The sequence below is a fragment of the Macaca mulatta genome, chromosome 3 (assembly GCF_049350105.2).
Source record: "Macaca mulatta isolate MMU2019108-1 chromosome 3, T2T-MMU8v2.0, whole genome shotgun sequence".
NCBI lineage: Eukaryota > Metazoa > Chordata > Mammalia > Primates > Cercopithecidae > Macaca > Macaca mulatta.
This window is the reverse complement of record NC_133408.1, coordinates 117033358-117045986: the sequence shown is the minus strand read 5'-3', so window position 1 is coordinate 117045986 and position 12629 is coordinate 117033358. Positions and strand designations below refer to the sequence as shown.

General features: G+C 40.6%; 1 protein-coding gene across 1 annotated transcript in view; it reads right to left on the bottom strand.

Annotated features, from left to right (window-relative positions):
- THSD7A (thrombospondin type 1 domain containing 7A) overlaps positions 1–12629 on the bottom strand; it is a 496180-nt gene that overhangs the window by 18393 nt on the left and 465158 nt on the right. The window contains exon 23 of the mRNA XM_015134011.3: positions 11797–11970. Coding sequence (XP_014989497.3) covers positions 11797–11970 — 174 coding nt within the window. The remainder of the gene's footprint in view (positions 1–11796; positions 11971–12629) is intronic.

The following is a 12629-nucleotide window of genomic DNA, read 5'->3' as shown; positions in this document are numbered from 1 at the left end:
ATCAACCCTGATGTCTAGGCATTGGAAGGACAACTTGGAAGGGAAGAAAATGCCTGCCCAGTCCAAATCAGGCTAAAAGACCCCACCATTTTTTGTTATCAAAGGCAATATCCCTTAAGGCCTGAAGCTCATAAGGGATTATGGGATATTGTTAAACATTTAAAAGCTCAAGGCTTAGTAAGGAAATGCAGCAGTCCCTGCAACACTCCAATTCTAGGAATACAAAAACAAGTCAGTGGAGACTAGTGCAGGATCTTAAACTCATCAACGAGGCAGTAATTCCTCTATATTCAGTTGTACCCAACCCCTATACCCTGCTCTCTCAAATACCTTAGGAAGCAGAATGGTTCACTGTTCTGGACCTCAAAGATACCATCTTCTGTATTCCCCTGCACTCTGATTCCCAGTTTCTCTTTGCCTTTGAGGATCCCACAGACCACACGTCCTAACTTACATGGACGGTCTTACCCCAAGGGTTTAGGGATAGCCCTCACCTATTTGGTCAGGCACTGGCCCAAGATCTAGGCCACTTCTCAAGTCCAGACTCTCTGATCCTTCAGTATGTGGATGATTTACTTTTGGCTACCAGTTCGGAAGCCTCATACCAACAGGCTACTCTAGGTCTCTTGAACTTTCTAACTAATCAAAGGTACAAGGCATCTAGGTCAAAGGCCCAGCTTTGCCTACAGCAGGTCAAATATCTAGGCCTAATCTTAGCCAGAGGGACCAGGGCCCTCAGCAAGGAATGAATACAGCCTATACTGGCTTATCCTCATCCTAAGACATTAAAACAGTTGTGGGGGTTCCTTGGAATCACTGGCTTTTGCAAACTATGGATCTCTGGATACAGCGAGATAGCCAGGCCCCTCTATACTCTAATCAAGGAGACCCAGAGGGCAAATACTCATCTAGTAGAATGGGAACCAGGGGCAGAAACAGCCTTCAAAACCTTAAAGCAGGCCCTAGTACAAGCACCAGCTTTAAGCCTTCCCACAGGACAAAACTCTTTATACATCACAGAGAGAGCAGGGATAGCTCTTGGAGTCCTTACTCAGACTCGTGGGACAACCCCACAACCAGTGGCATACCTAAGTAAGGAAATCGATGTAGTGGCAAAAGGCTGACCTTGCTGTTTAAGGGTGGTTGTGGTTGTGGCTGTCTTAGTGTCAGAGGCTATCAAAATAATACAAGGAAAGGATCTCACTGTCTGGACTACTCATGATGTAAATGGCATACTAGGTGCCAAAGGAAGTTTATGGCTATCGGACAACCACCTACTTAGATACCAGGCACTACACCATGAGGGACCGCTGCTTCAAATATGTATGTGTGTGGGCCCAAACCCTGCCCCTTTTATCCCAGAGGATGGGGAACCAATTGAGCATAAATACCAACAAATTGTAGTCCAGACTTATGCCGCCCGAGATGATCTCTTAGAAGCCCCCTTGTAGCTAATCCTGACCTTAACCTATGTACCGATGGAATTTCATTTGTGGAGAATGGGATACGAAGGGCAGGTTATGCCATAGTAACCGTACTTGAAAGTAAGCCTCTTCCCCCAGGGACCAGTGCTCAGTTAGCAGAACTAGTGGCACTTACCCAAGCCTTAGAACTGGGAAAGGGAAAAAGAATAACTGTGTATACAGATAGTAAGTATGTTTATCTAATCCTACATGCCCATGTTGCAATATGGAAGGGAAGGGAGTTCCTAACCTCTAGGGGAACCCCCACTAAATGTCACAAGAAAATCATGGAGTTATTGCACGCAGTACAAAAACCCAAGGAGGTGGCAGTCTTACACTGCCAAAGCCATCAAACAGGGAAGGAAGAGGGGAGAACAGCAGCATAAGCAGGTGGCAGACACAGGGAAACACCAGCAGAAAGGAGAGAGAGAAGAAGAGACAGACAAATAGGGAGTCAGAAAGAGACAAAGAGAAAGAAAGAGAAATGGAAGTAGTAAAGAAAAAACAGTGTACCCTATTCCTTTAAAAGCCAAAGTAACTTTAAAACCTGTAATTGATAATTGAAGGTCTTTTCTGCGACCCTGTAACACTCCAATACCGCCTTGTCAGTGTAAATAAGGGCATAGTCTGAAAACACTGAGGCCAGTGACAACCCATAGCTTTCCTATCAAAAATCCTTAACCCAACAGGTTTCCAGCAGGGGATCTAAATCTTAACTAATTACCATACAAAAGTCCGACCAGACCTAGGAGGAACTCCCTTCAGGACAGGAGGATAGATGGTTCCTCCTGAGTGATTAAGGGAAAAAAGACACAAGGAGTATTAAAATTGCTTAATAATTGGTCTGCTCAAACATGCCAGCTGTTTGCACTCAGTCAAACTTTAAAGTACTTACAGAATCAGGAAGGAGCCATATACCAATTCTAAGTTAATATGGACTGAATGAGGTCCTATTAATAGCAAAGAATAAATAATTGAAATCCCAAACTTACAAGGTTTTCAACAAAAGTGAAGTTTGCTGAAACTTAACAGGTTAACATATATTACCCTAACCTCTAATCTTATGGAAATCAGATCCTATCAGTACCCCTCAAAGCTCAAGTCTGTCAGCACAGGACCATACAACTAATACCCCTACTTATAGTGTTAGGAATGGCTACTGCTACAGAAACAGGAAGAGGAGGTTTATCTACTTCATTATCTACTACCTACCAGACACTCTCAAAGGATTTCTCAGACAGTTTGCAAGAAATAACGAAATCTATTCTTCCTCTACAATCCCAAATAGACTCTATGGCAGGAGTGACTCTCCAAAACTGCTGAAGCCTAGACCTCCTCACTGCTGAGAAAGGAGGAATCTGCACCTTCTTAGAGGAAAAGTGTTGTTTTTACACTAACCAGTCAGGGATAGTACAAGATGCCATCTGGCGATTACAGGAAAAGGCTTCTGAAATCAGACAATGACTTTCAAATTCTTATACCAACCTCTGGAGTTCGGCAACATGGCTCCTCCCCTTTCTAGGTCCCGTGGCAGCCACCTTGCTGTTACTCGCCTTTGGGTCCTGTATTTTTAACCTTCTTGTCAAATTTGTTTCCTCTAGCATCTAGGCCATCAAGCTACAGATGGTCTTACAACTGGAACCCCAAATGAGTTCAATAACAACTTCTAGTGAGGACCCCTGGACCGACCCACTGGCCCTTCCACTGGCCTTAAGAGTTCCCCTCTGGAGGACACTACAACTGCAGGACCACTTCTTTGCCCTTATCCAGCAAGAAGTAGCTAGAGTGGTCATCAGCCAAATTCCCAACAGCAGTTGGGGTGTCCTGTTTAGAGGGGGGATTGAGAGGTGAAGCCGGCTGGGCTTCTGGATTGGGTAGGGACTTGGAGAACTTTTCTGTCTAGCTAAAGGTTTGTAAATGCACCAATCAGTGCTCTGTAAAAATGGACCAATCAGCAGGATTTGGGTGGGGCCAAATAAGGGAAAAAAGCTGGCCACTGAGCCAGCAGCGGCAACCTGCTCGGGTCACCTTCCATGCTGTGGAAGCTTTTTCTTTTGCCCTTTGCAATAAATCTTGCTGCTGCTCACTCTTTGGGTCTGCACTACCTTTATGAGCTGTAATACTCACCGTTAAGGTCTGCAGCTTCACTCCTGAAGCCAGCAAAACCATAAACCCACAGGGAGGGATGAACAACTCTGGATGTGCCACCTTTAAGAGCTGTAACACTCACTGTGAAAGTCTGCAGCTTCACTCCTGAAGCCAGTGAGACCACGAACCTACCAGAAGGAAGAAACTATGGACACATCTGAACATCTGAAGGAGCAAACTCCGGACTCACCATCTTTAAGAACTGTAACACTCACCTTGAGGGTCTGCAGCTTCATTCTTGAAGTCAGTGAGACCAAGAACCCACTGGAAGGAATCAATTCCAGACACAATATAACCCCCAAGGACAGGTCATAGTAGAACATGCCCATTCCATCCTTAAAAATATGCTCAGAAAACAAAAAAGGGCGAATATGAGTAAGGACCCTGCAACGCTATTGGCACAAGCCTTATTTACCCTTAATTTCTTAAATTTAGATAAATTTCAATCGGCTCTAGAGAAGCATTTTGCAAAAATCACTCAAGATACAATTAGTTTTATGGAAAGATGTAAATCGTAATCTATGGTGTGGTCCAAATGATTTGTTAATGTGGGGAAGAAGATATACTTGTGTTCACAACCCCTCAGGTCCTCTTTGGATTCCAGCACAACGCATCAAACCATACCATGGGGTGACTGGGACCAACCTGGTACCAAAAATAAAGGAAATGACCCTGTAGAACCTGCAGCCCTGGATGATGCAGCTTCCTTGGACAACACAGGCCCCGGACATTATGCTCAAGAAGAAAACTCAGTAGGGTGAGCGTATCCTGCTCTGGATGCAAACGCTGTTCACTCCAGATAATCTGTTCCTTGCTATGCTCTCTGTTGTACATTGCAACTCTTGTAGAGTATTGATTTTCCTTATTTTCTCACGCTATTGGCAACCTGTACCTGCTATACTCTATTAGGCCCATCTTCTAGATCTGCCTTTCTTCTGCCCTGTTACTTGGGTAGATATCCTCTTCCCTGCTTCTAACAATGTGACTGCTTGGCTATGAGGGATTAACATACCCCTTGCGGGGTTCCTCAGTAACAGCCCTATAGAACAATGTGCAAAAACACCTCTCCTGGAAAGACCCCCACTCCTGGGGGTCACTCTTTGTTTGGAAAAGAATATTATTTATTCTACTCATGTGTGTCTTACTAAGTCTAGGATGCAACGGTGGAACACAAGCTGTAACTGCTGCACCTGTCAAGTCTGTTGCTGCACATAGCTGTACTCTTCAATCAAGAAAACCTGATGCAAAAAACAGAAAAGGGGGAGAAGGAGGATATCAGTCAGAGTGGTGGTAGAAACTATAGGGAAAGCAGCACGCCTTCTGAAAGGTCCAAAGGCTCTGCCTAGATTCGGGGGAGAATAGCCAAAGGCAGCTGTTCTCTGACCCTGAGGCAGATGCAAGGAGTAGGTACAAGGGAATGTAGGGGAATTTATCTTGAACAGGCTTGTTTACTTGTGTTGACCAGGAACTGATCTTTGATCATCCACACACGTGATGTTCCTTGAAAGGGGAACAATAAAGGTTAATTACCCATAGATTGTGTTTACTCCAGGCTTTTGGCATCAAGCTTACACTGAATAAAAGCATGCAGCTCCAGCTTCTCGGGGTACACTTTGACCACTAGAGCCAGGCAGACCCCTAGCTGCCCTTGCACTGCATACCTGTGTCTGAGTACTCCTGAGTACTCATTTCATTCATCGGTTGGCCAGGGTCTGTGGGATAGACCCAGCACAAACACATACCAAATTGTAAAGACAATCGACTCTATGAAGAAACTGCATCAACTAATGGAGAAACTAACCAGGTAGGATCATAATGACAGGATCAAATTCACACATAACAATATTAACTTTAAATGGAAATGAGCTAAATGCCCCAATTAAAAGACAGACTGGCAAACTGGATAGTCAAGACCCATTGACTGTATTCAGGTGACCCATCTCATGTGCAAAGACACAGATAGGCTTAAAATAAAGGAATAGAGGAATATTTACCAAGCAAATGGAAAGAAAGAAAAAAACAAAACAAAACAAAACAAAACAAAAAAAACACAGGGGTTAGAATCCTATTCTCTGATAAAACAGACTTTAAACCAACAAAGATCAAAAGAGACAATGAAGGGCATTACATAATGGTAAAGGGATCAATGTAACAAGAAGAGCTAACTATCCTAAATATAGATGCTCCCAATACAGAAGCACCCAGATTCATAAAGTAAGTTCTTAGAGACCTACAAAGAGAGTTAGACTCCCACACGATAACAGTGGGAGACTTTAACACCCCATTGCCAATATTAGACAAATAAATGATACAGAAAATTAATAAAGATATTCAGGACTTGAACTAAGCTGTGGACCAAGGAGACCTAATAGACTTCTACAAAACTCTTCACCCCAAATCAACAGAATATGCATTTTTTTATTTTTATTTTTTTGAGATGGAGTCTTGCTCTGTCACCCAGGCTGGACTGCAGTGGCACTATCTCAGCACACTGCAACCTGCACCTCCCGGGTTCAAGTGATTATCCTGCCTCAGCCTCCTGAGTAGCTGGGACTACAGGTATCCGGACTACAGGTATCCAGCACCACGCCCAGCTATTATTGTATTTTTGGTAGAGATGGGGTTTCACTATTTTGGCCAGGCTGTTCTTGAACTACTGACCTTGTAATCCGCCCGCCTAGGCCTCCCAAAGTGCTGGGATTACAGGCATGAGCCACCATGCCCAGCCCAGAATATACATTCTTCTCAGCATCACATTGCATTTTTTCTAAAATTGACCACACAGTTGGAAGTAAAACACTTCTTAGCAAATGCAAAAGAATGGAAATCATAACAGCCTCTCAGACACAGTGCAATCAAAGTAGCACTCAGGATTAAGAAAGTCACTCAAAACTGCTCAACTACATGGAAGCTGACAACATGCTCCTGAATGACTACTGGGCAAATAACAAAATTAAGGTAGAAATAAGTAAGTTATTTGAAACCAATGAGTTCAAAGACACAATGTACCAGAATCTCTGGCACACAGCTAAAGCTGTGTTTAGAAGGAAATTTATAGCAGTAAATGCTCACAGGAGAAAGCAGGAAAGATTTAAAACTGACATCTTAACATCATAATTAAAGGAACTAGAGAAGCAAGAGTAAACAAATTCAAAAGCTAGCAGAAGTCGAGAAATAACTAAGAGCAGAGCTGAAGGAGATAGAGACACAAAAAACTCTTTCAATCCAGGAGCTGGTTTTTTTAAAAGATCAACAAAATAGATAGATGGCTAGCCAGACTAAGAAAGAAGAAAAGAGAGAAGAATCAAATAGGTGCGATAAAAAATGAGAAAGGATATCACCACGGATCCTACAGAAATACAAACCACCATCAGAGAACACTATAAACACCTCTACACAAATAAGCTAGAAAATTTAGAAGAAACAGAGAAATTCCTGGAAACGTACCCCCTCCCAAGACTTAACCAGGAAGAAGTCAAATCCCTGAATAGACCAATAACAAGTTCTGAAATTGAGACAGTAATTAATAGCCTAACAACTAAAAAAAGCCCAGGACCTGACAGATCCACAGTCAAATTCTACCAGAGGTACAAAGAGGAGCTGGTACCATTCCTTCTGAAACTATTCCAAACAATATAAAAAGAGGGACTCCTCCCTAACTCATTTTATGAGGCCACCATCATCCTGATACCAAAACCTGGCAGAGACACAACAAAGAAAAGCAAATGTCAGGCCCATATCCCTGATGAACATTGATGCGAAAATCCTCAATAACATACTGGCACACCAAATCCAGCAGCACATCAAAAAGCTAATCCATCATGATCAAGTTGGCTTCATTCCTGGGATACAAGGTGGGTTCAACATATGCAAATCAATAAGCATAATCCATCACGTAAATAGAACTAATGACAAAAACCACATGATTATCTCAATAGATGCAGAAAAGGCCTTCAACAAAATTCAACACCCCTTCATGCTAAAAACTCTCAATAAACTAGGTATTGATGGAATGTATCTCAAAATAATAAGAGCTCTTTATGTCAAACCCACAGCCACAGGGCTACAGTAACCAAAACAGCATGGTACTGGTACCAAAACAGATATATAGACCAATGGAACACAACTGAGGCCTCAAAAATAACACCACGCATCTACAACCATCTTATCTTTGATAAGCCTGATAAAAACAATGGGGAAAGGATTCCCTATTTAATAAATGGTGATGGGAAAACTGGCTAACCAATGGTGACTGGGAAAACCTTCATGCTAAAAACTCTCAATAAACTAGGTATTGATGGAATGTATCTCAAAATAATAAGAGCTCTTTATGTCAAACCCACAGCCACAGGGCTACAGTAACCAAAACAGCATGGTACTGGTACCAAAACAGATATATAGACCAATGGAACACAACTGAGGCCTCAAAAATAACACCACGCATCTACAACCATCTTATCTTTGATAAGCCTGATAAAAACAATGGGGAAAGGATTCCCTATTTAATAAATGGTGATGGGAAAACTGGCTAACCATATGCAGAAAACTGAAACTGGACCCCTTCCTTACACCTTATACAAAAATTAACTCAAGATGGATTAAAGACTTAAACCTCAGACCTAAAACCACAAAAACCCTAGAAGAAAACCTAGGCAATACCATTCAGGACACAGGCATGGGCAAAGACTTCATGACTAAAACACCGAAAGCAATGGCAACAAAAGCCAAAATTGACAAATGGGATCTAATTAAACTAAGGAGCTTCTGCACAACAAAAGAAACTATCATCAGAGTGAGCAGGCAACCTACAGAATGAGAGAGAAATTTTGAAATCTATCCATCTGACAAAGGGCTAATATCCAGAACCTACAAAGAACTCAAACAAATTTACAAGAAAAAAACAACCCCATGAAAAAGTGGGTGAAGGATATGAACAGACACTTCTCAAAAGAAGACATTATGCGGCCAACAAACATATGAAAAAAAGCTCATCATCACTGGTCATTAGAGAAGTGCAAATCAAAACCACAATGAGATACCATCTCACACCAGTTAGAATGGCAATCATTAAAAAGTCAGGAAACAACAGATGCTGGAGAGGATGTGGAGAAATAGGAATGCTTTTACGCTGTTGGTGGGACTGTAAATTAGTTCAACCATTGTGGAAGACAGTGTGGTGATTCCTCAAGGATCTAGAACCAGAAATACCATTGGACCCAGCAATCCCATTACTGGGTATATACCCAAAGGATTATAAATCATTCTATTATAAAGACACATGCACACTCATATTTATTGCAGCACTGTTCATAATAGCAAAGACTTGGAACCAACCCAAATGCTCATCAATGATAGACCGGATGAAGAAAATGTGGCACATATACACCATGGAGTACTATGCAGCCATAAAGAAGGATGAGTTTATGTCCTTTGCAGGGACATGGATGAACCCAGAAACTATCATTCTCAGCAAACTAACACAGCAACAGAGAACTAAACACTGAATGTTCTCATTCATAATTGGGAGTCAAACAATGAGAACACATGGACACAGAGAGGGGAACATCACACACTGGGGCGTGTTGAGGGGTTGGGGTTAGCGGAGCGATAGCATTAGGAGAAATACCTAAAGTAGATGATGGATTGATGGGTGCAGCAAATCACCATGGCATGTGTATACCTATGTAACAAACCTGCACGGTCTGCACATGTACCCCAGAACTTAAAGTATAATTAAAAAAATAAAATTCAAATTAAAAAAAAGAATATGTTCTTACAACAAAAAAGATTTCGCATAAATAGGAGTTGAGGTATTGCTCCTCACAAGAGGGCATTAGCTGTGGGGGTCTGCCTGCAGACCCTGACCCCAATGATGGATGAATAAAATGTACACTGACAGATATTATCTTTTGCCAGTCCTGCTGAGTGTCTGACCATCTACACACCAAGAGAGGTTTGTCACTGTGGCCAGCCCTGATCAGGAGGGAGACTCACATTTATTAGTTAACAAAAGCTTGAGTCAACGCCATTAGAGGGTAATTGTCATTGTGGACATCTGGAGTAAAAACACACATCAAAGGTTGAGACCACATGGGTAAACAAGCTAACTACGTAACTTCCTCACATCCCCTTGTTTACTACTCTACTCTATTTAACTAAAGGTAATGGGACCAGACCGCCTTCCGCCAGGTCTATTACCCAAGTCATGTGAAAACCCTCAGGCCTTCCAAAAGGGTTTTGTGGCTATCATAACTAATATTTTTCCCACCAGACTGATCAAATCTCAACAAGGAGTTGTCTGTTTCTTTAAATTTTGAGAAAACTCATAATTAAAGCCATTTAAGTTTTAGTTTGTGTGCATGTGTGAGTATGTATTTCACGGTTTGAAAATAGTTACATAATCTATGGTGTAGGTTTTTCGTTACTCTTGATAAAATAAAATAACCTTGTAAATTATCTTCATTAACATTTTTACTTTTGTTAGAAAAAACTATTCACAGAATTATATTCTATTTTCCAAACTTTATTCTATTAATAGTAATGACGACTTTGCTTTTTATTCTTCTTCACTGATTTTACCATGAGCTGCTCTATTTTGTCAGTTTGCTCTAAAAACAATCTATTGGTTTTGTTGATTATTTATTTTCAATCTCATTGAATTTATACTTATCCATGTTGCTTGCATTCCGTTTCCTTTTTACTTTTCTTAAAAATTTACTCAGTTGAACGCTTAGTTCATTTTTAACTTTTCTCCCTTCTATAGAAGCGTTCAAAGCTTCAAGGTCTCTTCTAGGTACTTCTTTGCTGCATCCCATATAACATTTGCTATATGATGCTTTAGAAGTATGGTTTTTACACTTCTAAAGTGTGCGTGTGGAGATCTGTCATTGTTTTATTGATTCCTAATTTTATTTCCTTGTCATTTTGGAGTGAATACTTTTCTTTCTTGCCTTGGGAATTATTTTATTCATTGTAACTTTTGACCCTTCTTTATTCTTTACTTATCCTGTCCTAGCATATGGAATGTTTTACCTAGTTGATAAATTTAGGAAGATTAAATTGACAGAGCAGGTAATTCTGTCTAATTCTTGGGCTAAGTCATCTAGCCCATTTGGTTTTTACTGCAAGTATTCTTTTCCAACACTTTAAGCTTTTGTCTCCAACTTTTCGGTAAGAAAGGTGATATTTTGTCTCCTGCTTGCTGCTATGTCATATTACTTATTTCAGAACATAAGCAGAATTCAGAGTTGTTTGTTGAACCCCACACCCTCTACCAGATAGCATTTCTTTTGTTTTCCTTGAGTCTTCGCATGTTGTTTCCCAAACTATGACATTTAATGCTGTGATTCTTGAAGATGTCATATATTGCTTACACTGAGTGAATTATTCTATGTGTGCATACATTCACAGACATATAAACATAGATGTTTATATATGTTCTAAGTAATATTTAGATTAAACTCAATTTTTACCAATAATTTGATCTATCCATTTGAAAAAACATAGTAAAATCTCTCACCTTGCTGTGAACTTGTCATTTTAATTTAATTTTGTCATTTGATTTAAATAAATTGAAGATATTGTTAGACTCCTACCTGACCATAATTGTTATAAGTGTAAAAATAATGTGCTTCTAATTATCTCAGCCTTCTTGAGCTCATAAAACTGGGAAACGTTTTTGCAAAACTCACATCTTATTTATGAAGGGTGGCAGGATTTTCCATCTTCCCAATCTTTAGAATTCAGAATCTTCCCCTTACTTTAGTCCTCAGCCTCAAGTGACATCTTAGTAAATTTTTAAATTCTTTATTTATTTATTTTTGAGATGGAATTTCACTCTTGTTGCCCAGGCTGGAGGGCAATGGCACAATCTCGGCTCACTGCAGCCTCTGCCTCCTGGGATCAAGTGATTCTCCTGCCTCAGCCTCCTGAGTAGCTGGGATTACAGGAGCCTGACACCATGCCTGGCTAATTATTATTATTCTTTTTGGTAGAGTTGGGGTTTGGCCACGTTGGCCAGGCTGGTCTCACAATCCCTGGCCTCAGGTGATCCGCCTGCCTTGGCCTCCCAAAGTGTTGGGATTATAGGCATGAGCCACTGCACCTGGTCAAATTTATTTTAACAGACTATTCTTAAAAATCTTATGTTGCGCTTAAGATAGAGTATATGAATGGTAGCACTCACCATCACATGATTTTGTTTCTAACATCTGCTCTGGGCACAGATGCTGATTCTCTAGTTCTTGTATAATCACTGCTCTGGATCGGACCTGTATTCCACCAAAGCCTAGATCCTCACCATTCACACAGGTCAGCTGACACAGGCTCCAGGAAGACCAGTCCTTCAAATAACAGTCACCTGTAAAACACAGGTTTGTAATTTACACCCATATCCACAGAGAAAAGCCAGCCCGATAATCATTTTAATTCCAACCCCAGTGGGCAATGTTTTTAGGTATCCCAGCCATACATAATATTTATAAGATTTAAATAGGCATTTAATATTTATAAATTTGTAATTGTATAACTTTGTATATATATTGTTATTTTCTGTATGGCTATTACTGGTCTATGTGTTGCTTAATGATATCAAAGGTAAACTGTGGCTGACAGGAGCTCATCCACTGTAATTAATCTCTTCTTAGGATACAAAAAACATTTGACCAAAACCTACTACCACTCTTGTCATTATCATAGTAAAGCGGTTTATTACACAGGAGGTACACTCAAAGAGAGCCTAAATATAAACAGACTTTGTCTTCTAGGTATTCACAATTTTCAAAAAGTTTGAAGTCCAAGGCTCACAAAGCTGGTTTTATGTTTCATTCCTATTTCTTCCCAGAAGAGTGGAGGTGAGAGAGGCAATCGAGCAGTTGCAGTACTGGAAATAATGCCCACTATTTCCTCTGATCTACATCTTCAATCAACTTCTCTTTAAAATATTTTACTGAAGGACAACAAATATGTAAAATGATCACATATCATAGATGCACAGATAGCTGAATTTTGACAATCTGA